General features: G+C 39.8%; 1 protein-coding gene across 1 annotated transcript in view; it reads right to left on the reverse strand.

Moving 5' to 3' along the window:
* Nucleotides 1–6,431: 6,431 nt before the first annotated feature.
* Nucleotides 6,432–26,316, reverse strand: part of CCDC6 (coiled-coil domain containing 6) — a 142,416-nt gene continuing 122,531 nt past the window's right edge. Inside the window, exons 6-9 of the mRNA XM_037804795.1 lie at nt 24,212–24,368; nt 20,578–20,678; nt 12,048–12,163; nt 6,432–6,904 (exon numbers count right to left, since the gene is read on the reverse strand). Of these exons, the coding sequence (XP_037660723.1) occupies nt 6,710–6,904; nt 12,048–12,163; nt 20,578–20,678; nt 24,212–24,368 (569 nt within the window). The 3' untranslated portion in view covers nt 6,432–6,709. The remainder of the gene's footprint in view (nt 6,905–12,047; nt 12,164–20,577; nt 20,679–24,211; nt 24,369–26,316) is intronic.

Below are 26,316 nucleotides of genomic sequence, written 5' to 3' on the forward strand. Positions count from 1 at the left end.
CAAATATGTAATTCAGTGCTGTTAATTATGTTCACAATGTTGTGCTACCATCACCACCATCCATTACCCAAACTTTTTCATTGTCCCAAATAGAAACTCTGTACATTTTAAGTCTTAACTCTCTATTCCCCACCCCTGGTAATTTATATTCTAGATTCTAAGCCTATGAGTTTGCTTACTGCAATTATTTCATATAAGCAAACTCATAGAATTATTTGTCCTTTAGCATCTGGTTTATTTCTCTCAACATGTCTTCAAGGTTCATCCATGTTGTTGGATATATCAGAACTTCATTCCTTTTTAGGGCTGAATATTCCATTGTGTTTATAGTCATTTTGTTTATCCATTCATTTGTTGATGACACTTGAGTTGTTTCCACCTTTTGGCTATTATGACTAATGCTGCTATGATCATTAGTATATAGGAATCTGTTGAGTCCCTGCTTTCTTCTTATGGGTCTACACCTAAGAATGGACATTCCTGTTTTATAAGTGAGGAAACTGCAGCTCAGAAAACTTGGCTATTGCTTGACTTGAACTCACAGCTTCCTTTCTACTCTACCCTGCTGCCTTACACATTGAGGCTTCACACCCAACATTAAAGTGACTAATGTTAATAACTTCCCAATAGTGGTCACCAGAACCCAGACAAAGCTACTTGGGAGAAAAAAGGTCAACTAGACTAAATTTGAATTTTAAGTCACCTTTTAATGTTCTTTAGGAACATTTAGACAGCACAAACCTAAATCTGTGAACTTGTAGGAAGTTTTGTTTTCTGTAACTTTAAATTTCAGATATTGTATTATATCTCTAGAAGGTCACTTGGGTCATTTTTATAGTCTCCATTTTTTCATCATGCCCATGCTTTCCTCTACCTGCTTGAACACTTGGATAATGTATGTAATTGCTGTTTAACAACACCCTTGCCAACATTTCTATCATCTGTGTCTGGCTTTTCCTTTTTTTTTTAAGGTGAAAATTTTTTAAGATCACTAAGATCCTCTCTTTGGGTTACCAGTAATTCTGATAGTTGCAACAATTCATTAGTAAGATATGAGAAAATAAGATGTCTAGAAAAAGATGTAACTGGTTCAGCAGCACTCAGTGCACTACAGAATTTTGGTGTGATATGTAAGCCAGAACAGAAACTTTCAAGGGCAGAAATTCAGTCTCTCATGTCAATGTACACATCAGACCCAAACCATAATTTACCTCGCACTGACTTCTTCCTTGATTTCTAATGAGAATGTTTCAAAGTTTGAGCCTCGTTTGGACATTAGTGACTGAAAATAATGGCATTTCCACAATTTTTCATTTAAATAGCCTATATCTTAAAACAAGGACCAAGATTTACTTATAGTTTTACATATACACAAAAAAAGTTCAACGGTTTCAATTTCAGGCGTACCGTAGGCGATTCATAGCTCTTAAAAGACATAAATGAAAAAAAATGTATACACACAGCTTAAACTTCGCTAACTTGTTGTTCAAGTGATAATTTAAATCCTATTTCCTTCAAATACTGAGATAAGAACTGCTACCCCCATGATACAATGATAACACTGAAGCTGGTGGGCGAACCTAGGGGTCCTGGGTAATATCTGGTCAGTATTTTTATCAACTTACAACAAAAACCTGGCTGTCATGGATGAAGAGGCATTTTGTCATGTTGCCATTTTACCAGATTAAAAACTCACTGTATTAACTAACAGTTAAAATGGAATCAGTCCAAGCCAGAGTGACTCTAGACCCACTCAAGGATGTTAATTTACAACTTCTATATAGAAAAGGACCAGATTTAAACAGACTGCATTCATGTGATACCACAAATGGGTTCTTGAAGACTATGCTCTCAAGAAACAATCCTGCTAAGGATTGTGTATTTTTCCAAGGAAAGGGGATTCTAACTGCCAGAGGCTTCATAAATTGCAATTGACAAATCATATTCTGCCCCCCACCCCCAACATGTGTAAAAACCATCACAGTAAATATTATTTTGGGTTTCTTCCTAAATGAATGGATGTGGAAGGAACTAGTCCGTGTCTTATTGTGTGCGTGAGGGCTGTCCCAGCGGCTTTCATAGTCCCATTTTAGCAAGTATTTAACATTATTTTACAGGAAAGGAACTTGAGGCCCAGAACTAAGTAACTGGCCTGGTGAAAGAAATTACAAGATCAAACCTGGAGCCAACTCTAAACCCCATATTATTTTACTCCACATTAGAAAAACATACAGATGGATTTAAAATATTAAGTTCACCAAATGTGAAGACCAAAGCTTGAATGTATATTGTGTGTGTGTGTTTATATGTAACATTTTGGGAATGAGTTTGGCTTTCCTTTCATGTTCAGTCTCCTAGGTTTATTTTTTAAAATTGAAATTCAACATAAATATAGAACAGTACACAAACCTTGAGTATACAGCTTGATGGACTTTTCACAAAATTGATACAGTCAGGTAGCCAGCACCCTGTACAAGGAAACAAACAGTACCAACCAGCCCCTTTCATGCCCTCTTCCTAGGTTTACTTTCTAAGGTTATGTTTAATGCTTAGAATGGAAGTTAGATATCTGTCAGAAGCAACAAGGACACAGTATTTGTTCTCAGACTCAAAGACTGGGAGTAAAGAGATGAGGTTTAAGGCTCAAGAGGTACATTTAAAAAAATTATCTTTATTTAGGTTTCTGATTCAGCACATGTATCAAAGACTAATCAACATAAGGAAGTAAATAAGACACTAATTAGAAGTCTTACATCTCTCTAAACTCTGACCAAGAATGTCAAGATTGCCACTATTACCAGAACTCCAACCTAGTCAAGTTGTAGGACATGCCATCATGAACAACATACAATGTGCTCGGATACGCGGAAGCGGAAGACATGCTGGCACTTGGCTCCTCTTCTCCTTGTCGATGACTTTCCATTTGACAGTCCACTTTTGCTTTACATGGTAAGTACCAAATAAAGTCCAGAGAAGGCTCAGGGCCAACCTGATCAAAAACTTGTCCAGAGGAATGCATTCTCAAACTGTTGTGCCTGCAACTTTGTTTCTGCCAGGATGAAGTTCACATCAAGGTGTATAATACAATCCAGATGATGGTGCAGACTAAGAACTCACGCAGAGCAGTAACCCGAGTTAAGGCATGAATGCACACACACGCGCGCACACAGCACCCACACTGCCACGAACCCAGTATTCCTTCAATCACCTAATGAGAGGCAACCTGGGCTTGGTAGTTGACCACAACTGCTTAGCATTCTGGAAATGCTCCCCACAACTTCATGTGAACAGCTGTATGATTTTATCAAAAAACAAAACTAAACTAAACTAAAAAAACCATGCACAAAAACCTAAAACCCCCTTAATTTTTTACAATGGACAATGGCTCTTGAGCATGGAACTTCTGTAGCAGCATCAATAGCTGGCTCTTCGATAATTTTGAAATAAATGTTGTTTTAGTATGTATTTCTTTGGTAATCACCACAAAATTTTCAGTGTTGGTTACCCATACAACAACTACTAGACAGAAGATCTAATTTATACAGAAAGCTTTCTTCTGTACTGATAAGATAAAAATATTGAGCTCTCAAGGCATAGGTTACAATGCTTTCTTGTCTTATTGAGCAACCTGCAAGTCAGGCTTCATGCAGGAGTTCATGTCTACTTAGCAAAGGGTGATACATGTTCTATTTTCCTAGCATTGAATGGTTAAAAACTCACATTATCAATTACTTCTGGTGGAATCATTTAGAAGTCAATTGCAAAGGGACAGCAGCACTGGGGAGTCAAAGCCACATTCTGGTCACACATTTATTCCATGGTTGCTGGTAAATATCTCAAGAGCTCAGAATTTAAAACTCCTTTCAATCAACAAAGGAGTAAGCTCAATTAAGTTACATCTTAAAAACTCCCACCATCTGCCAAATTTCTAGACTCTGCTTACACTATCAGCATGAGAGGTGTCAGGTATTAGGTAAATTAATTTGGTTTTGTACAAAAGGCATGGTAATCCAGCAAGGGTGGATTTACCCTATTCGCAGCACAGTGGTAGCCAAGGGTCTCTGTCAGCAAGACAGGCACATGGAGGCTCCTGGAGCTCCTGTTGCTCCTTCCAGCCCTCCCGATGGCCCCTCACCTCCCAGAAGCCTCTGGGAGCCAGCCCAGGTTCACCTGAGCGAGGGGCAACAGGAACGGCAGTGGCTGCATTCAGCCCCCAGGAGAAGCCCAGGTAAGCCAGCTTCCCACAGGGGAGGGGTCTCTTAACCTCTGTGACTCAGGTTTTTAATTGATAGGTCCCCGGTGCTGGGGCAAATGCCAAGAAACGGCCCCAGCATTTACTGCCCAAATGCTACCGGCTCCACGTGGGGTCATGAAACACCTGAAAGGAACATGAAACGTCACAAATTCAAAGTTGTAGTGTTTTCTGAATTCTGAATGTCTGCAGGGAGAGGCAACTAGATGTACGGTGAAAGAAGGCTGTTTAAAGGAGTGGTGTTTTATTTAGAAGTGAAATGACTATTCCAGAGGAACCAGCACTACCTTTGGGCAGAAGTTTGAGTCTGTCTCTAAGAGGTGTCTGTCAGGAGCTGTTTGCCCAATCCAAATGTTTTCTCATTCACCATATGGCAATGTTTTGACTTGTGTGCTTTCAGGAGGTAACTCAATTCACAGAAGCTAAGAGAAGTTACGCTACGGACATCTTGTTTGGGTGTAAGACACTATCTGACAGCATTGAAATCTATAATCTCATAAAAGAGTCTTGTAAACATATACCATATTTCTCCTATAAGAAAAACTGAGAACTGTACCACAAAGGCAACGTTTGTTTGCCTACTCTCAGAATTCCCCGGAATGGCCATATACCAGGAGGGTCAGCAAGCTGTTAGTGAAATCTCCAGGTTTGATATGACCCAGTCTGATTGTATTTAAAAAAAAAAAAAAACCTAAAACCTCAATAATTAAATGCCAAACTTATTCCCTGTATTTGAGAACTGTACTATGATTATGTATATTACACACACATTATAAATAGAATTTATATAGACGTACAATTTCTTCCCAACAATTAAGGAGGAGTGATGTACTCAGTTTGGGGGTGAAGGCAGGAGGAGGTGAAAAATCCTACTGTTGCTTTCACTCTCAAGTTCTTAAAATTCTAGTCACACACTATTATCCACCAAGACTTTTTTTCATTCTGTAACTCTTAAATATGCACTCGAAGGCAAAAATGGAGGATGCTATACTGTACAATTTAAATATCTACAATGTCATGGTTCCTTATTTTTAGGAGTGTGTTTAATAAACAGCTATTAGAGATGGTTGTCACAAAACATGGACTTAAAAATTACTGATAAATTAATTTTCAGTTCTCTGATTATATCCAACAGACACACATTCTCATCATAAAATATACATTCTCTAGTAAGTTATTTTCATCCATAGCATATATAAATATGCAAACACAGGTGGTAAAAATCACTTTGCTACCAAAGTACAAAACAGTAACTGCTGAAAAGCAAAAATACAGATGTTGCGAGTATTAAGAAAAGAGTGACTCACAGTGTTCCACCTCAAAGTGAAACCAAACAATTTATTCGTGCTAAATGAATGGAAATAACGTACTGAGAATATACTTCTTTGTGCACTGCACTGGCTTATACTGGGCAAAATAAACATTTACCAATTCTAATGTGCTACTTTCCTCTACACCCCCTTTTTTTTTCTGCCAAGCAATACAGTATTTTATGGCCATTATGCCAAGATATTCCTATAATGTTCATTTCAAATGGTATTTTCTAGTATTATTTTTGCATCTTTAAAATATTTGCTCAAACTCTATTTTAGAGAAACACAAATAAAGAACAGAAGGGGAGAATAGCTGTTTTTGTTACAATCACATTGCCTTCTGCATCAGAAGTAAAATAGCACATTCTAATCAGCCATCAGAACCAGTGGTGGGTAGGACAACATTTATCAACTCATGTTAGAGGGGACCAGTTCAGCCAGATTAACATTAGGGATAAAGGAAAGAACCACATCTTAATATACAATAATTATCAGTCCCATGTATGTGGAGAAGGTATAGCCACGTAATCCATTACTAGAGTTTCAACATGGACGTTTGATATATACTGAAAATAACCTGTAAAAAGTGTATCTGTAGAAAGCTCTATTCAACAGTATATATGTCTTGGGCACTGATTCATCTAACTTTTCCATTCTACACTGAAAGCTAGATTTTCAAAGGTGTGAACTGTAGTGCTGAATTACTGAATGTTTGGTAAACACCATAGCAATGGAGGGTGGGATAACAGCTCAGTAATTTTCTGCAAATTCATGGGAAAAAAAATATAAAAAAAAGATAATCCCTTTTTATTTTACAAACCTAAAAGTCAGGAAAATGAAGCTCTGGGGCCAAGCAAAAATTGCACACTGCTACTGAATTACCAAATAGCAAATGTTCCAGCCAGGGAATGGACGCACATGTAGATTCAAGTAAAACACTGATGGAAAAAGTCGTCTGGTTAGTGTTGTAGACCCACAACACTGGCTGCGTTTCCGACAAACATTTACAACACAAGAAATAGAAGCCTAGATAACCTCAGTGCAAGTAAGTCAAATCCAAATATGCCAGGGAAGGAAGCCTTTGGCGTTGAGTAGACGGCTCCATTTTACGAGTCCCAACTGAAATTTAGACTAAGCACATGCTTTAAGGCTGGGAGGAGGGGTGCATCGAATGCTGCACAGGGGCGGGCGGCAAGGTGGCTGCCGAGGGGACGGCGGGCTGCACGGGTGGCGGAGGTGGAGGAGGAGGTGGCTGGACGGGGGTCTGTGTGTTGGGAGATGGAGGCGGAGTGGGCCGTTTGAATTTGTCAGGACTGTTGCTTCTCCGTGGCGAAGGCCTCTGTGGAGTAGACAGGAACAGCAGGTTAGTGTAGGTACAGACAGCTCATTTCTAACCCAGCCTGACTCAAACCAAGGCTGGTGAAATACTGACCGACAGACAAGAAACTAGACACTTCCTTAGCCATCCCCATTGGTCTCTGAACATGTGAAACAAGGTGGTTTACACACATACATTTATGAAAAAGCTATGCAAAATTACAATAAAACTTGCACTTGGGACCCACTTTAGAGCAACGATCATCTTGGTGTATACCTGTAATTTAATTACAATATAAACTATAAGATGGGACAAATTCCAAGCACTGATATTGTTGAGGGCAGACATTGGAATTTTCCTGGAAAATACAAGAGATTTTCATGTTAGAGATGTTGGCAACTTCTTTAGATGGTCACGCTAGACTGAAGCTAGACCTTATTTTGGACAATATGCCATGTAAGAAGAGAGTCAGATGGTTAAAATCTGGGTATGAATCCATACTTGACCACCCACCGACTGTGTCTCCTTAGAAAACTAGCTTCTAACCTATCCATGTCTCACTTTCCTCATCCTCATGGTAACTCTCATCTTGTCGTAAAGATTAAATGGGAACGTAAGCTCTGCTTGGGCAGGATATGGGCCAGCTAACTCGCTGCTGCATCTCCAGGCTCAGCTCTGTAGCAGGCACTCCAGATTCTGCCAAATCAAATGTCAGGAGCTTAGCACACTATCCGGCTTACTAAGTAGTAAGTACTCAATGAATAGCTATTAGCAAATTAAAATCATTACTTTATACAAAGATAACTGGTTTTTAAATTATAGGGCTAACCAAAGATAATTCTTTGTACTGAGAGAACTTAAAATGAGGGGAAAACGGGAAAGTGACTCAGGTGCATTCTGGGGATGGACATCAGTTACTGACAACTGATTTCCTGAGTCAAAGGGGGTCAGTTTGCAGCTCTCACCTGAAGGTTAAGTGTCAACAGGTGAGAGAGAAGTTCTATAAAGTTTCAGAAAAGGGACTTGACTGGTAACTTAGTTTTTTCTCTGAGTGCTTCAGGAAGTATAGGGCTGTGCTCCTCTTTGGTCAGGTGATTGCAAGGGCCAAAGGCTGCCTTCACTTTGAGCTCTAGAGGAGAAGCATTCCCAAATTACCCAGAGGAGATGCTGTGTGAGCCTCAGACATTGTTACTGTGGGTAGGCTTATGAAGCCAGCTACACTCTGAGTACAGGCACCAAATCCAGAAGTTCTATGAAACAGAGCTGGGAAGTCATTTGAAAGGCCCACGTTTTACTGATTCCGTTCTTCAGAATTTAGAATTATAGCTGCCCACTAGACAATATGCTGTGAAATGGCTTGCATTTTGTTGTTGTTTTGTTTGGAATGGCTTTCTTTTATACTTTCATTTTCAAGGAAAAGTGGCCCTATAGAACTGCCACCCACAAACTGAAATAAAAAGTAACCTCCTTGACCTAAAAGACGCAAAGTACTTGTCTCCAGTTCATAGTGATGAATTTAGACACACTGTGGTTTGCAAAGTCTGCTGTCTATAGAAAAACAAAATGATTTTTTCAGGAGAGGTTAATGAAAAAGTTGCACTGAGCCTATAACAGAAAAGAAAATGGAAGTATGCTATGCCTTAGTTCCGGTTCATTCAGAGGACTGCTACTCGGCATTGCAGAGGACAGATGCTCTTATACAAACGCATCACAACACAGTCTCTGGTAAATAAGAATATCAAAAGTATAAAATACATAGAAAATGACCTGTGTAGGGGAGGCAGAGGGGAAAGGAAGTCTCTTCATATTCAGCTGAAGGTTGCCCTGGGATATGTTTACATGGCACTGCTGATGCAAAAAAAACAAAACAAAACAAAAAAAAGGTGAAAAAATTCAGACCGCAGATTCTAAAACTCTTGGATGACAGGCATGAAGCCTGGTATTCTCAGGTAGGCAGGGAAAGTTAATAAAAAGCACTTCCAGCAGGAGTGTAATAATGGACTTGGGCTGTGTTTTTGAAGCTGCTTTCCCCAGTATGAGCAGTGGAGAACATTTGACTAGAACTTTAACAACTCTGAGAAGAATACAGAATATTCAAGAAGTAAAAAATGAAAATGGCAAGTGAGTGCTCAAAAAAAAGGAGAAAAAAATTGGGAAAATCATCTTACTAACTCAGAACATTTTTTGGCTTGGAGCAAGGGGGGACAAACTACAGTCCCCTACCTGTTTTTGTTTGGTCTGTAAGCTAAGAACGTTTATGTTTTGAAATGGTCAGAAAAAATATTTTGTGACATGAAAATTATATGAAATTCAAATTTCTGTGTCCATAAATAGTTTTACTGGAACACAAAGCTTATTTGTTCGTGTATTTTCTATAGCTGCTTTTGCAGGACAAGGGCATACTGATTAGTTGTAAAAGAGATGTTGGTCTGCCAGCCATGGACTGGGGACCTGCCTCCCTTCCAGAGTGATTCCCATGGTCAAGGAAAAAAGTTGTAGCCTTTCAGCTCAGAGTATAGCATAATATAGTTATTAGGTATGTATAGGAAATACACAATCCAATAAAAGAATTGTGTCATATCACAATAAATATTTCAAAAGATTTGTTTTGCTATCTACTGAATTACTATGTGCCTTTCACTGTGCTAAGCATTTGCACATAAATATAGTTAAGGACTATTTTTTATTGTCTTCACCACCACTCCCCACTGTAACATTTTATACGAGACTTTAAGATCTGACCAGCCATAGTTTTGGGAACCTTGGGTTTTTTTTTGAGAAAGTATGGTCAATTCTAGCTATTTGCGGTAGTTATATTCTATAAACTCGCCACAAACACCAAATTAGTGAATACTGAATCTTTGCTCCTAGGGAAAATGCAGGGTTAGGTTCCTGTGAACTTCTGCTCACATTTCAGCAACCAATCAATAACTAACCTTGTTTTATGTTTCTGTTTAAAGGTACCCTATTTAACATGTATTGTAGATCCATTAACACTGAACTTGCAGCCAACTGCACTGTGACTCATGCCTAAACAAAGCTTATCTAACATACTCATTTTCTCCACAAAGCACATCATATATAGAACTTTTGCACTTAGGAATACAAAACAAAAGTTCAGCACTCTGCTTGGGGGCCATTTTAAACACTGTGTCTCCTAGATAAAGCCCACAAATGTGAAAAATGTGGCACTAAATATGCCACAAAAAGGACATTTGTTTACAACCTCAGCTGGGAACATGCACATTGGGCAACTCAATTTTTTTTGCCACTCTGCACATGACCATGAAAGTGCCATGAGTATTTATTTTGGGGTTACAAATGAACTTTATTGAGTAGGCAAATTCGCAAATATAAAATCTATGACAAATGAAGACTGACTGTGATTCCTGTGGTCAAGGAAGAATTACATCAACAAGAAAACAACGATGGAACACAGGACATGCCCGAGGAAGAGTCATCTCAGGTGTGTCTGTCTTCACTCTGAGGACCCACAGCTTCAAATGAGTCTCACCCGATCTGAGAGTGTGCATGAGATCCTGCAGCATTTCTCAGCTCTACCTGGCTCTTGATCTCAAGCAAAACTTTGAAATGCATGAATGACAGACACCCAACTGCAGGTGAAAATCCAGTCATCAAGGATAAAATACAAATTATAGCCCATAAACTTGTTTAATTTTACTCTGTACTTTTCAACCATCTGGCCAATACAAATGGTGCCTACCCTGGGGGAATAGATACTTAAGAGAGTATCTTAAAGAGTCTCCTATTAGATGGCTACCATCCATTCTTTCCAGGGCAATAGTAAATTTTACAGGTCCCTGGGGTTAAAGTTACCTGCACAAGGACATTAACCTAGACCAGTGGCTTTCAACCAGGGGCGATTCTGCCCACCAGGGGACACTTGATAGTGGCTAGAAAGATTTTTGATTGCCATGACTTGGTGTTGTTACCGGCACCCAGTGGGTAGAGGTCAAGGATGATGCTAAACATTCTGCAATGCACAGGATAATCCTCACAACAAAGAATTATCCAGCACAAGATGTGAAGAGTCCCAAGACTGAAAGACGTTCATCTAGAATATGAATTTCAAAAACTCAGCATGGAGACTCAAGAGTTAGAAAGAGCTCAGGAATCTCTGAGTTCAATCTTCCATGCAACAGGGGCATTTCAATGCTAACTTTAACGTATAGCTATTAGGTCTCTGTTTGAATAACTCCTATGATGAGGAGTTCACTACCACGAGGCAGGGCCTGCCACTGCTGGGTAGCTGTGACATAATTTCCTCCATGAGTAACATCTACCAACAGGTCCTAATTCTATTCTTTGGAGAAACCTAGGACAACTCTACTCCCCCTTCAATATGATAGTACTAAAATTTAAAAACAGCTGTCACATCACCCACTTAAATAGGTTCTACCAGCAATATGTCCCCTGTTCCTTCTATCACCCATCTCAGACATGTTTTCACCTCCCTTCAATACCCTGAAAGCTATAATTTAATTAAAAAAAAGTTTCCACTTTTACATAAAATCCATCAAACTGGCAAAACAGCTTTAGAAATATCTTAAATACTTTTGCAAAATTGGGCTCTTCTTTTAAATGTTCTCTTTTTGGAAACACCCTCAATTCTCTCATGTTCTGTAACCCCTAGCCACTACATTTCTAATTGCTCTGTTAGTCAACTGAATAACCAACTGTAAAGAAAACACTCCTCTGAGTGGAGTTTGAACTAGATAAAGTTAAGGTTCCTTCTAATTCCAGGAGAGAAAAGCCTGAGTAAAATTAGACACAAGGCTAATTTCAGTAATAGTGTTGAGAATCAGTGAACTGTGAAGGTGCAGACAAATATCTTTTAGACATTATGGCAACCAACACTAATTCTTTTTGACAAGTAACTGGCCAGAGTTCAGTCAAGGCATTGGCCAGAGTTCAAATTACATTTCACAAAGGGTAATTTTTCATAGGACGTGAAGTTGAAGTTTTGCCTACTGGGAAGGATTTTAGTTCCAATACTTGAGAATTTGGTATCAAATCAATGCAAAGTTGATAGTTTTAAGGTGAACTGATGGAAGAAAGGTAAATGTCTGAGGAGTAACCCTGGTCTCTTGAGGACCAGCTCTAACGGGAGTAAGACGCTGTGTCCTTCCCCGTCAGTACTTACCGTGATGCCTCCCATATGCTGCACGTGAAGACCCGGGGAATTGTAGTAAGACATTCCGGCTCTAGTCAGTGAAGCTGGTGGTGTGAAACCAACTGTGTGACTTGCATATGACAGACCTGAAATAAACAACAAATGATGCATCATTTCTAACTCTCAACACTGTTAAGATCCACATACATGGCACGGGCATCTTCAACCACGCAGGAGGCTTCAAGACGCAGAAGTCCTCAATCACCAACGCAATGAGAACGGACAGGAGCAGTGGGCTCACTGAATGTCCACTGGATGAAAAGGGATGTAAAAGTCTAGCCCTGACAGGAGTTCAACTGAGCTGTATGGAAGGAATAGGAAGACATGAGAAGAAACAAGAATAAAGTTTAAAAAGAAAGAAAGAAAGAAAGAAATGAACAAAGGGGTAAAAATCAGATACCAGAAAAAGGAAATGTCTAAGAGACAAGACAAGATGTGCATGTGTGTAGCAGCCATAAAGGCAAGAACAGTCATTGCTGAGAACTTAGCAACTTAAGGATGTCCAGTACATGGAATAGAAGTCCAATGTATATCAATATATCCTGAAACAAACTGATAACTAAGGAACAATAAAACCATCATGTTCTGCAGAGTTTTAATCTAGGACCTTGGACATCTCCAAGGTGTCTTAAAAGTAAACATGCCTTGATTCTCCTTACTGTTTCAAGACATTTGGGGTGGAATCCAAACATCTCTATTTTGAAAAAGTTCTGAAAGTGACTGTTAGCCTCTTGCCTGCCCGACAGCTGCTGGTCCTTGGAGAGCTGGGTGCTCCAGCGGCCCAAGGCATCACTTTTTAATCACTGCTTGAAGTAGCTGTCTTTATATCTTTGAGTTCCCAGCTTCTACCAGAGTATCAAGCCCAGGGCAGGTTCCATATCATTTACTGAATGCATAAAGTGAGCCCAGAAACAAAGGAGCAATTTGGGGAAATGGGATAGGAACTACCAGTTCTCAATCACTTTTTACCTAAGATGAGCTACTGTGCGCCAAGCAACATGAGTTCCACTTTCCTCTTTTCTGAATTACATGAAAACAAGGAGCTCTTAAGGACTCTTTTCTCTACTTTCAGCTTCCATGCCCGAGACATGCAGCCCCCAAATCTACCTTATTTGTCCTGTCACAGAATTTTTCCACACCCTCAACATCAAGTGCTCACATTTCTTTCTTTGACTATCACTTGACATATTTCCATTTCCTACTGTGGATTTTTGGTTCACATTTACAAAATGGAGTCTAGGGTAAAGTCCAAGCTCTTGGGAGCTAAGTGCATGTACTGTGATGTTTACTTGCAACACAAGAATCTCATTCAGCTGGGGGAGGAAAAGAGAGGTTTCTTTAATTAGCTCTGAAGAATATAACTCTAATTCTATTTCTTATGAAAGTACTGAAATGTAAGAGAATGGCTATGGAAGTGGATCCTTATCCCAAATGGAGAAGCTCATAAAGTTCAAATCATAAAAAAAATCTGACCTAACCTGTTTTCTAGTTTGGCCAGGGTAACTTTTCTCAAAGGTAATTATGAGTATGTTAAGCTGCTAATTAAGAATCTTCAGACTCCCTGTTGCTAAAACTAAACCTAACTTAAAATAATAAACCACCCTTCTCTGGCTAGTATAAAAGGGTTCTACATTTGTCTCCAAACTATCTTCTGATGCTCTAGCTCAGTAGCTGGCAGTAAGTATCAAAGCCCATGACCTACTCCAAACTAAATGAATCAGCATCTCTGCGGGGCAGGGTCCCAGGGCAGCTGGTGCTGAGAACCACGGCGATCACCCATGTCATTTTCTGACTGTATCCTTTGCTGGGGATGCCTTCTCTTTACCATATCACTTGCTGCTTCTTCCTTCCCCCAGTGTCCAAGTCAATCAGCAGCTCATGCATTCTTCGGAGAGGCAATCAGCCCATACTCTGGAGCCAGACTGCCAGATGGGTGCCAGCTCTGCCACTTGGTACTGAGGCCATGGACAAGTTACTTAACTTCTCTGTGCTTTCAATTCCTCAAGAATAAAATGGGATTACAGTAGCTATTTCTCAAGATTGCTGCGAGGATGAAAAGAGTTCATATCACAAAATACTTAGAGTGTGACTGGCACAAAGTAAGTGTTCAGTAAGTTTTAGCTCTTCAAGACCCATCTCAGAAGCTCTGGCAGCTCTTTTCTCTTTGAATTGTGTTTTTTTTTTTTTTTAAATCTTCATTTTATTGAGATATATTCATATACCACGCAGTCATACAAAACAAATTGTACTTTCCATTGTTTACAGTACCATTACATAGTTGTACATTCATCACCTAAATCAATCCCTGACACCTTCATTAGCACACGCACAAAAATAACAAGAATAATAATTAGAGTGAAAAAGAGCAATTGAAGTAAAAAAGAACACTGGGTACCTTTGTCTGTTTGTTTCCTTCCCCTATTTTTCTACTCATCCATCCATAAACTAGACAAAGTGGAGTGTGGTCCTTATGGCTTTCCCAATCCCCTTGTCACCCCTCATAAGCTACATTTTTATACAACTGTCTTCGAGATTCATGGGTTCTGGGTTGTAGTTTGATAGTTTCAGGTATCCACCACCAGCTACCCCAATTCTTTGGAACCTAAAAAGGGTTGTCTAAAGTGTGCGTAAGAGTGCCCACCAGAGTGACCTCTCGGCTCCTTTTGGAATCTCTCTGCTACTGAAGCTTATTTCATTTCCTTTCACATCCCCCTTTTGGTCAAGAAGATGTTCTCCGTCCCACGATGCCGGGTCTACATTCCTCCCTGGGAGTCATATTCTACGTTGCCAGGGAGATTCACTCCCCTGGGTATCTGATCCCACGTAGGGGGGAGTTGAATTGTGTTTTAAACTGTCTACCACTTTTCATTGTAACATTTTATTTTGAAATGGTTTAAGATTCACAAGATGTTGCAAAAATACTGCAGAAGTTCCCATGTATCCTTTATCCAGCTTCCCCTAATAATACCTTATATAACCATAGCACGTTGTCAAAACCAGGCAACTAATGTTCGCACAATACTATTAACTAAGGTACAGGCTTTATTCAGATTTCATCAGTTTTGTGAGCATTGTCTGTGGGTGTGTGGGTGTGCACTCATGCCTGTGTGTAACCAACAATCAGGATACAGAACTGTTCAATCACCACACACACATACACAAAACCCCCTCGTGTTATCCCTTAATAGTCACACACCCTCCCCTCAATCTTAACCCCTGGCAATGACTGATCTGTTCTCCATCACTATGATTTTGTGCTTTGAGAATGTTACAGAAATAAAATCATCCAGCGTAACCTTTTGGATTAGCTCTTTTCAGTCAGTGTAATGCCTCTGAGATCCATTTAAATTGTTGCACGTATAAATAGTGCATTATTTTTTATTGACGATTGTATTTCATTATATGGCTGTGCACCAGTTTATTTTGCTTTTAGCTATCATGAAATTTATTATGTTCATTGTTGTACTTGTGTTTCTTGTATTTTTTTTTTTAACTTACTTCCCAGATCCCTACTGTTGATGCTAAGTCTTTAGATACCTGAGACCATTTCTTACTAATTTTTGTTTTCCCTTAAGTGCTCACCATCTGGCCCAGCCTTTTAATAAAGGCTAAAAATCTAAAACAAAAACAAAAACAAAAAAACCTAAGTTGGAAATGCCAAACCTCAATGCCGGCTTACTAAAGAGCATACTATGGGTTTGTGAAGCTGTTGCTGGGCTTCAGACTGCTAATTAAAAAGATAAATTAAAAGCAGATTAATGGCAAAACAAACAAACAAACCACTAAGCAGAATAAAGATACAAAAATGTATAATTTGTAAGAAACCAAACTACCTAAAGGAAAATTGCAAGGGGTGGGGGAAGGAGAGAAGACATCTGAAAATGCTAAAACTCTGCTTTTGCACAGGATTATAGGTGATTGTTTCTGCTGAATCTCCTAATTATCCCAAAATTTCTTTACTATATCTTTGCTAAAGGAAAAAACAAAAAACAAACAACATTGAAAATAGACAGATATTAAGGGTAAACACATTTTTTTCTCTTTTAAAAACTATTTTACTCATACATTTTTTTTGCAGCATCCTCTTTGTGAAAATTCAGACAATATGGATACAATTTATTTTTTTGCTCTCCCTGATCTGGCTTCTGCCTCCACCACTCTATTAACATTGCTTTTGCTAAGGTCAGCAGCCACTTCCGCACTGCCAATTTCAGTAGCTGTTCTTCACTCTTCACTCTACTTGACCTTGCGATAGCGTTGGACAGAGCCGACCAACCACTCCCTTCTGGTTGCAACATTTTGTCTTGATTTCAGTGACACCATACATCAACTTTCCTTCCTCTTCTTTGGCAGCAACTTCAGTCTTCTTTGCCAGGTTTTCCTCCTATACTTGACCTCTAAATGATATAATTTCTAAGGCATCATCAGTTTGGAGGGATTTTCTCTTCTCCCTCTATCGTCCATGACTAGATGATCACATCTACTTCACTGTCTTTAAAAAACAAAACAAGCAAACCAACTTTATTTTAGAATAGTTTTAGATTTACGGAAAAGTGGCAGATAGTACCGAGTGCTTCTGTGTACATATGCCTCACCCAGTTTCCCCTACTATTAGCAACTTATACTAGGTATGGCACATTTTTCATAACAAATAAAGCAACGTTGAGACATCATTATTAACTAAAGTCCTCACTTTATTCAGATTCCCTTAGTTTTTCTGTTCTAAGATCCCACCCAAGATAACCACATTACATTTAGTTATGTCTGCTCAGGCTCCTCTTGGCTGTGAGAGTCTTCAGAACTTCCTTGTATTTGATTACCTTGATATTTTTCAGGCACACTGGTCAGGTATCTTATAGAATGTCTTTCCATTTGGACAGCTGAATGTCTGGTATTTTTCTCATGATTAGACTGGGGTATGGTTCTTCAGGAGGAAGACACGGAAGTAAAGTGGCATTCTCATCACATCACAGCAGGTATCAACATGACTTATCACTTCTGATGTTGATCTTGATCACCTGACTAAAGAAGGGTTCAAGTTTCTCCACTGGAAAGTTACTCTCTTCCTCCCCATTTCCATAACTGTATTCTTTGGAAGGATGCCAGTATACCTTCTATACTTAACAAGTAGGGATTTATGCTTCCCCTCTTTTGGGGTAGATAATCTACACACATTACTTAGAATTCTTCTGCATGGGAGATTTGTCTCTTCTCCTCCCTTTATTTATTTACAATAATTTCTTTGCATCAGTAGGTACTCACAGATATTTATTTTATGTTTTGGGTTACAATCCATCACTACTTTATTATTTTGCTCTAATTGTTCCTGTTTTGGCCACTGGGATCTCTCTTCATGGGCTCCTGTGTCCCTCTGACATCCATTCATCATTTTGTTTTTGAGTTCTTCTTTACTTCCTGGCACCGAAGGTGCTCCGGGCTCATCTCATATACTTCCTGCCCAGTTCTGAATCAGCCATTTCTTCAAGAAGCCCTGGTTGTTTTTATTGGAGAATGGCAGTAGAAACCAAGATTTGGATGCTGGGTGTGCCCATTGCTACTGGGGTGTGACAATTTTTAAAACTTTATTATTCCTCATCCCTGATTTAGGCACATCAAAACATGCTATTGGGAATGGCCTTGTATTAGACTGCATAAAACAGTAGCACCCTCCCTCAACAGAGTTCCACATATAATCAAGAAGAGAACTCTAATGGTTGGGTTCATGTGTCAACTCGGCCAGGTGATGGTGCCCAGTTGTCTGGTCAAGCAAGTACTGGCCTAACCATTACTACAAAGGACATTTGTGGCTAGTTTAAGTCAGTTGATCGCATCTGTGGCTGATTACATTTATGATCAACTAAGAGAGTGTCTTGTGCAATGCGAGAACACAGTCTGATTTAATCCAATCAGTTGAAGAATGTTAAGAGAGACCTTTCATTTCTTTTTTGACCTGCCAGCCTCTCCTGGGGAGTTCATCGAAGACCTTCATCGGAGTTGCCAGCTTGCGGCCTGCCCTACAGAATTTGGACTCGTGTGACCTGCCTACAGAATCTGGACTCGTGTATCTCCACAGTTGCATGAGACACTTTCATAAATCTCATATTTACAGATATCCCAGGTTGGTTCTGTTTCCCTAGAGAACAAGGACCTTTCATAAGTTCTAGAAAACAAATCTTTTAATCAAATTGTGATACAAGACTCAAAATATTTCAACAAGTTGGTTAAAATGCAAGGTTTCCAATTTAACCAAAAATGGGAAGAGAAAAAGAACTGAAATGCTTAAAATGGAAATGAAAACTTTACAAACAGCATATTTCCACTGAGGAAGTGATTATATATCCTAAATACTGAGAAACACACATTCTTCCAACAAAAACTAAAGTGAAAAGAAATCTGAATATTCAGCTTTTGCTAATCTACTTATGCATAGCACTGCCGTGTTCTAGACAAATGGGAGTAATTCTGCTGCCAAATAGGAAATAAAATCTACACTGATGATGTTCTAGAACTTAAAAGAGGATGAAAATATTTTCATTTAGGCTAGTTACAAGGAAAAAAGCTAGGTGTTATTACATAGTTTAAGGAAAAAACAAACATCTTGAATATATAAGCAAGCCCCATAGTCAAAATAGGTCCAATGATGTTGACAGGTGCCGTGAAAGCCAAAATTATGTAAATGGAATAAGATTTTTCATGCAGAATACTTACTACAATAACAGTAATATTCCCAACCAAGGCCTGACATTCAAGTTCTTTTCTTCTTTTTTCAATGACAATGTCATATTTAATCAATTGGAAATTACACAACTCTAGAGAAAACTTCAGTTTTAAATAAATCAAGTGGGACATTAAATTATACTTAATATGACTCAGCATCACCATCAACTATAAAAACAACCCTCTGCCATCCTTCTTCTTGACTCATGCCTTCCTTTTATATCAATAAATTAGAAGGCAAAGGAAAACCTTTATCTTGATATTGAAACCCCAGTGCAATTTTGGGAAAATTGAGAGGCAGCTAGGAAGAGAAGCTTTTGGAGAGACTTAAGGACACTGGAGAGCAGGAGAGCAGGAGAAGCAGATTCAGAAACACCCTTTTGGCAAGACCAAGGGGTGATGATTATGCCATTGATTCACACTGGAAAGTCCTTTTGGTTTGCCAACAGCCCCTCTCTACTGCTGCCTGATAGAGCACAATGGCCCAAAGCATACAAAAGCCAAAGTGCTTTGTGTTGGACTTTGTATCTTTTCATTTCCTCCTCTTAAAAAAAAAAAGAAAAAAAAAGTTACAGTGGCAAAGTGCTGAGCCAGATTCTAAACTTGCAAACCTAAGCCAATTCTAGCTCACACTTTATCTATGGCATCTCGCCTTACAGCAGAATCCCCCTTTATCAACCTTAAGGGCATACCTTGTTTTCAATGACTGTGACAGAAAAAATGAGAAGTCATGCTAACATTCAGCTGTTTTACTTTTCAAAACCACAAAACCTTTATGCTGCCAGCCTTTGAAGCAATCATCTTACTCCATACTGTGGTAGAACTTCTCCACTCTCCCTTCCCACAGGCCCTTTCCCCCCCAACTCTGTTTAAAATCTGTTTACCAGCAAACACAAATATGTCAGTCTCATCATTTCAGGCAAAAATGCAGTCCTCTGGCCCCCTACTTCATCTCTCCTCCCTCCACCCTAGTCCCCACCCCCACCCCTGCTTCCTCTTTTCTCCTGGCTGATCATTTACTTGCCCTCCTGGCCTGAGAGCCTCACACTACGCTGGCACTGAGCCCCGGACCTCAGGGAGAGGGTTTTCGGGATTACAGGCAGACAAGTACGCCTTGGAGGGGGAGGCTACTGAGGAGCAACGCAAGGAGAAGCAGGCTGCCTGACTGAAGTTCCTTCTTCCTATACTGCCTATGTATTAGGGCCTCTTACGAATCGCTGAAAGTCTGAGGACGCAGCTCATGCTGGAAAGAACACAGCCATGGAAACAGAAACATCCTGCCTTTCCACTTCCTGCCTGTGGAACCAGTAGTTACTGAATCTTCAAATTGTCACTTCCTCATGGGAAAAATGATGCTCATGTTAATTATTCTGAGGGAAAAATGAGATGTGTGTGGGACACAAGAAAAGGAAACATAAAAGTTGTGTTATATAACACATCTTAAAAACCCATCCAAGATTTGTGTCAATTCAATGGCACATATGAAATCATACTCAAAGACAGTCTTCTTTTTAAAAAGGTTTTTTGGAATCAAATTCCTTTTACATTAAAAAATTTTTTGAAGAAGTTTTTTCTTCACTAGCTAACACTACAACTTCTAAGCTTAAAACTTTCAAAAAGAGTATGCTTAGTCTTAATACCGGTTTTGTTTTTGATGTTTCTAAAAAACATGTGATCTTCCTCTGTTTACAAGATTTTTATATGCTAAAAGGAAACATATTCAGGGTTGCCTATTAAATTTACTGGAAATCAGTCACAGAAGTGGCAGAGAACATGTACTCACCAGGTGAGATAGGCCTGCTTGAACTCGGAGAAGGTGTATAAGGGATTGGGCTGGACACAGTACGAGGTCGCAAACCTTGTGCAGACATCTCGTTAAAATACCTAAAAGGGGAGAGGAGAAAATTATCAGCATCTCCATGCTGAAATACTCTTAAGTGCACTCCTATGAGAAAACTTTCAGGGTCCACATGATGAAGTCAAAACCCCAACTGTTTGGAGAGTGCTGCTGTGGCTAGGAGACCTTCAGGAACACAGATTTCAGAGTCACTCTGCTTCATTGGCAAACCTTATTCTGCAGGGGCTTGGCTTACGGAATCAAGGAGGGAGCCTATTGACAGAGCCGTGCTATACACAGAGGGCCAGCCTTTTCTCCATCACACATCTACACTGCACCACAGCGATGCACAAATTTACCTCCACTGTCCCAAGAATTACAAGGTCATCCATGTCTTAATGGCTGCATTTAAAATGTTAGTTGAAAGGCAAAACCAAACAAGCCCACTGAGATTTATGTCACCAAGCCAAAACTTAAGGATACAGGGTTTCCTGAACTGAACATCAATCCTTTAAATGGCAAGCCTTGCTTAACCAATGATCATGTTAGAATGTAATAAAAGAAATGAGCACCAAACATCTACCGTAGGTCACACTTAGCCACATCATGCTGGGTTTAACTTCTTTCTGTATTTGGAAGTCACAGCAAACCTAAGAAAACTAAAGTATGATCGTCATGAACCTCAGCTTTCACTGTGAGAACCAAAGTTCAGCGATTTTCTAATAAACCATCCTTCACAGGCCTTGAGGACAAAGAAATTAATGCCCTTGTGTGCATGCATCTTTATCCCAAAGTCCTTATCCAATCAGCTCAGAGAGGAACCTTAACACAACTATTCCTACTTACGTTTATTCCACTCAAACAATACAAGGTTCCCTGATGTGACACGCATTTCTTGACTAGATACTCACCAGGAATTATTCCTATCCTGTATAGGGCAGCCAACCATGGTGACAGAGGGTTTGACTTGTCCTTGTATTCTACAGCCAACTAGGCAGCTAAAGCTGTCCCTTGGTCTTTAAGGAAGAATAAACACACTTGCAGACATCTCAATGTCAGACTATTTTATTTCTTCCAAGTGCGACATCATCTTTCCCAGGAGAAGTATTTATTGAGAGCTGTACTCTACCTGGGATAACATGACCTACAAAAGGTAAGGCAAACCTTTTGGAGCGCATACTAGTTCTGGCTGTGGGATGAAATAGGGTAGAGGTGAGTTGTTTATCTGGAAGCTTAAAGTAGCTTCAGGATTGTCTCGGTAGTCAGAAGAAATCACTTAGATAAGTTTCTTATCCAAAGTGGGTACCAGATTCTGTGTTTGCAAACATACACACATCCTAAGGTTAATTTATTTAAGTAGCAATCGTCCATATCTGAAAAAGTAGTTAACTTATTTAGTATTCTAGCTGATAATTTTAGTCAAATGGTTCTCAGAGGATAAGGATTTTAAAGAGAATGGGAAGCTATCCAAAACAGATCAGTGAAATTTGGAATTAAAGGGTGACAGCTTTATAATAAAAGCTTTTGAGAAAAAAAAAAAGGATAATCTTTATTCTTTTCAAACGAGGAAGCATAAACAGATATTTTTAATTGGATGAACTGTTACTGTTTTTAAAAAAACAATTTTCCTCATTTAAAAAATACACACTTTTATCATAGAAAATCTCATATTTTCCTTGAAATGGCAAAACCACTGTCCCTAGCAAATTGGCAACAAGCTTCATTACCCCTGTAATTCTATTCAGTAACACGAATAGAAACAGTGCTGATGTGCCACTACTGCCTACAGGTTTTCAGACAACATATTTTACTATCAATGGACAGGACTACTCATCCCAGCTATTAACAGACCCCTGTGGCGGACATTGGCTGCGGAGGCCTGTTTGCTGGAGGGGGCTCTGAGGTAGCTCAGTCTCGCCTCACCCTGAGATAAGCAACCCCGAAAGGCCACGGCAATCCTGATCCCAACCAGGGAATTTCCTTGCAGAAACAACCTGGTTTCCAGGAAGGCTAATTCCCTAACTTCTGGGTTTCTCTGCTGATTAAACAATTTCTTCCAATTTAAATTTGCTGCTTCTCTTAATAGTCACCTTCCTCCCAAGTAAGTCTGTTTTCCAGGTGATCTAAATAAGATAAAATTCAGCCATAAGCATGCTTACGGCAGATTTCTTGGAAAGACTTCTATTTCTGTTTTGGAAGAAAAACACTTCCAGGAATGAAACAGGAACCGAAAATAAAAAGTTCAAGGCTGTCTCTTATGGGCTTTGTTCCTAATACCCTGGTGAACTGATTTTGTGTGATGATCACGTACCATGCCGAATTACCCAGTAGGGTAGGGGTCGGCAAACTTTTTCTGTAAAGGGCCAGACAGTAAATACTTGAGGCTTTGTGAGCCATACATCTCTGCTGCAACTACTCTGCCATTGTGGTATAAAAGCAACCATAGACAACACATAAATAGAATGGGCATGGATGTGCCCCAATAAGACTTCATGTACAGAAACGTGGCGGCAGCAGGCCCCAGTCCACAGGCCACAGGCTGCTGACACTTGCTCTAGAGCTTGCTCACTCCACGTCAGTGATTCCCAGAGTGAGGTCTGCAAGGCAAAATGATTTTCAAAATAATACTAGGATATTTTTGCCTTTTTCAGTCCTACTCTCTCAGGACTTTGAGACTCAATGACAAACAATAACACCATCATTCTCATTGCTAACAGTGTGTGTTGTACACCCTTGGGTTTTAAAAAGTTCTCCATTTTAATTTCTAACATGATATATATCTCGATAGAAATAACCCACACCAAAAAGGGCTTTGGGGTCCTGGATAATTTTTTAGTGTAAAAGGATCCCAGGACCAAAATGTTTGAGAATTCTGAATGAGAGGTACATACTTCTATTTTGGAAGATATGAAGTTTTTTGTTTTTTGTTTTTTGTTTTTTTTTTTAAGGGGGGGAGGGGGACCCTGGATGAGAGACAAAGGCTGAGACCACTTCCTCTAAGTTAACCCACTGCTGACTCCCCTATTTCAGCCCATCCATGGTGGGACAATGAGGGGGTTTGATGAAGACACCTGAGCAGACGAATGCACCGCAATGATTTTATTTTTAAAAATTAGCTGCAAAAAGGCCCAAAGTCATCAAGATAAGGCCTCAGGATTTCAACCACCTTCACCTGTCCCCTGCAGGTTCTTTCCATTTATGTATGCATGGATTTCCTTGGGCTCCACCACAGCTTGCTTACCCGCACCTGTAAATTAGGATGCCACTCAGGCTTTATAAAGACCCCAGGCAAAATGAGACTAATCAACACATATAAACTCTGCCTCTCTACACATAATCCCACCTCCGTTTATCTCCCCACCAAACAGTTTTGGAAAGGAAACTTTTTTCTTCTTTTTGGGGCTAAGGGGAACATTCTATCTTCCTTATTTGTCTCAACCTTAGCATCTATTGTAACGTGGTAGAATTAATCATCACAATAAATAAATGCTTAAGCCACCACCTTCCACATCCAAAAGGAAGCAAAGAGAGGACCCTTGGAGCATGGTTTATTGAGCAGGCTCATGAGACACGTGCACACCTTTCATCATCCATTTCTAAGCTGGATTCACTCTCAGACAGCTGTCGACAGAGGGCTTCTCTTCTCTCCATCTCCCTCTGCAGCTTCCTCTGCAGCCTCAGGTTCTCTTCCCTCATGTGACGTTCCTCCTCCAGATACTGTGCCATTTTCTCCGAATCTGAAAAGCCCAAGTTCTCAGTTAAGCCATGTTCTATGCAATCATACCCAGATCTCAAAAAAGAAGATGGCATGAACAGGGAACTGTTCCTAGACAGCAGTTCTCACACACAGATACATGAGATCTGGATTTAAAGTTTGCCCCAACAATCCGAGTTCACCAATGATTTACATTTAGAACAAAATATACAAGTCAACATTGCAAAGCTAGTCACCTTCATTTCCACTCACCTGCATCTTAATGTGCTTTAAGCGGAAAAGGAAACAGTGGAATTGTAGCTAAGTCGGGAGGTGGCAGCTACCACAGCTCTTCTGTATCTGTGCTACGCAAGCAAGGAGGGGAGGGGCCCAGTTGAGAAAATAAATCCTGCCATGGGCTCCCCTCTAGATACCACTTTTGCTCCCCATCAACTCCAGATACAGCATGGCCACGTTACACTGTCACAACATCACACTAGTTAGCAACCCCCCCCCCCCCAGGCCCTGTGGTGGAAGCACGCTGAGAACCACTATAATGAGACTGCTCTTGACAGTTCACATTCTTTTCATAAAAATAGAATGAACATGTAAACAATATTGATAGCTCAAATGTGTCTCACTTTTGGTGCACGTGTGAACCTGTTCCCGATTCATTCACAGCCTTTCTGAGACAGGCAGCAGGTGAACAGTTGTATAGAGTCAGTGCCTCTTGAGATGGTGCCTTACACAAATGCCCCTTCCTCAGAAGCCACCCCCATATATCCGGGGAGCACCTGTCTCCCGGGCTACAGGTGACCAACCCCTGGGCTAAATGCTGGACCCAGGCTGAGCCAGTTAGATTCTCTCCCCCAGGAATCTGAAATATGGAACTGACATCTTCGTGGGGCTCTAGAATCCCCTTCAGCTGAGTTTCCTGGAGCTATCACAACCCCTGCCCATCCGAGGTTTTTCTTTCTAGCATTCTCTGGCGCACTCCAGCACCCTTTTGATAAATTATAAAGTATGACCCCGCTTTTCTGGTTTACCTCAGACAGAATCTGCTGTTATAGTATAACCAAAATAACCATAATACAAGCCTCAATATCTACCCATCTCCTTGCTTCCTTTTCCCTGTCTCATCCAATGAACTTGGGAAAAGCAAAATCTCCATATACTCTTATTTCTAAATAGTAGCTACAAATTGAAAGTGGCTATGAGCATGTCTAAGAGAGACTCCTACATTTTACTGCTCCATACTCTTAGCCACATCCAAATTGAAGAAGGAAAGAAGGTGCTGAGTGCACATTAACCATTTCTCTCCCACAAACTAACTACAAATAATCATTAAATTAGTTTTGGTTTTAAGCAAATTCTCAAAGCTTTGGTCTTTTACCAACTAATGACTTTTGATAAGTACCCAATGGTTTCCAAAGCAGCATCATTACAGAATATATAAAAGTTCCTGATTACCCTTAATTTAGAAATTCATACAAAAATGGCAAAATTATTAAACACTATTACATGCACTAAACACTAATCCCCCATTGATTCTGGCTAACACTAAATCAATGCAGCCAGAAACCCTGCTGGCTAATCCAGAGGCAAAAAAATCTCTTTAACTGATGGCATGCTGGGAAAATATTTATAACACACACTTCTAATATAAACAATTTAAATTATTTCACCCCAAATATGCAAGCATGCAGAATTTTCAATAGCTCTACAGAAAGCACAAAGTTGATCCCTTGGAGGATTTACTGTTTCTGGAAACAGAAAGGTGACTATCCAGAGCAAGCCTCCTTTCCCTTCCATAAATAGGAAGGTTTCGTGGAATTGAGGATTCATGAGTCTCCCAAGGAAAAAAAAATTAAGAGGGAACACTGTCTTTCAAAAAAAATGGCACTACTTTAGCATCTGGTAGACAAGAAGGTTGCAAGGCTCAATGGCTGGAAGACTTCCTGACAGCTCAGAAGCCAGAGGCACAGAGAAGG

This window comes from Choloepus didactylus, chromosome 15, assembly GCF_015220235.1.
Source record: "Choloepus didactylus isolate mChoDid1 chromosome 15, mChoDid1.pri, whole genome shotgun sequence".
Taxonomy (NCBI): Eukaryota; Metazoa; Chordata; class Mammalia; order Pilosa; family Megalonychidae; genus Choloepus; species Choloepus didactylus.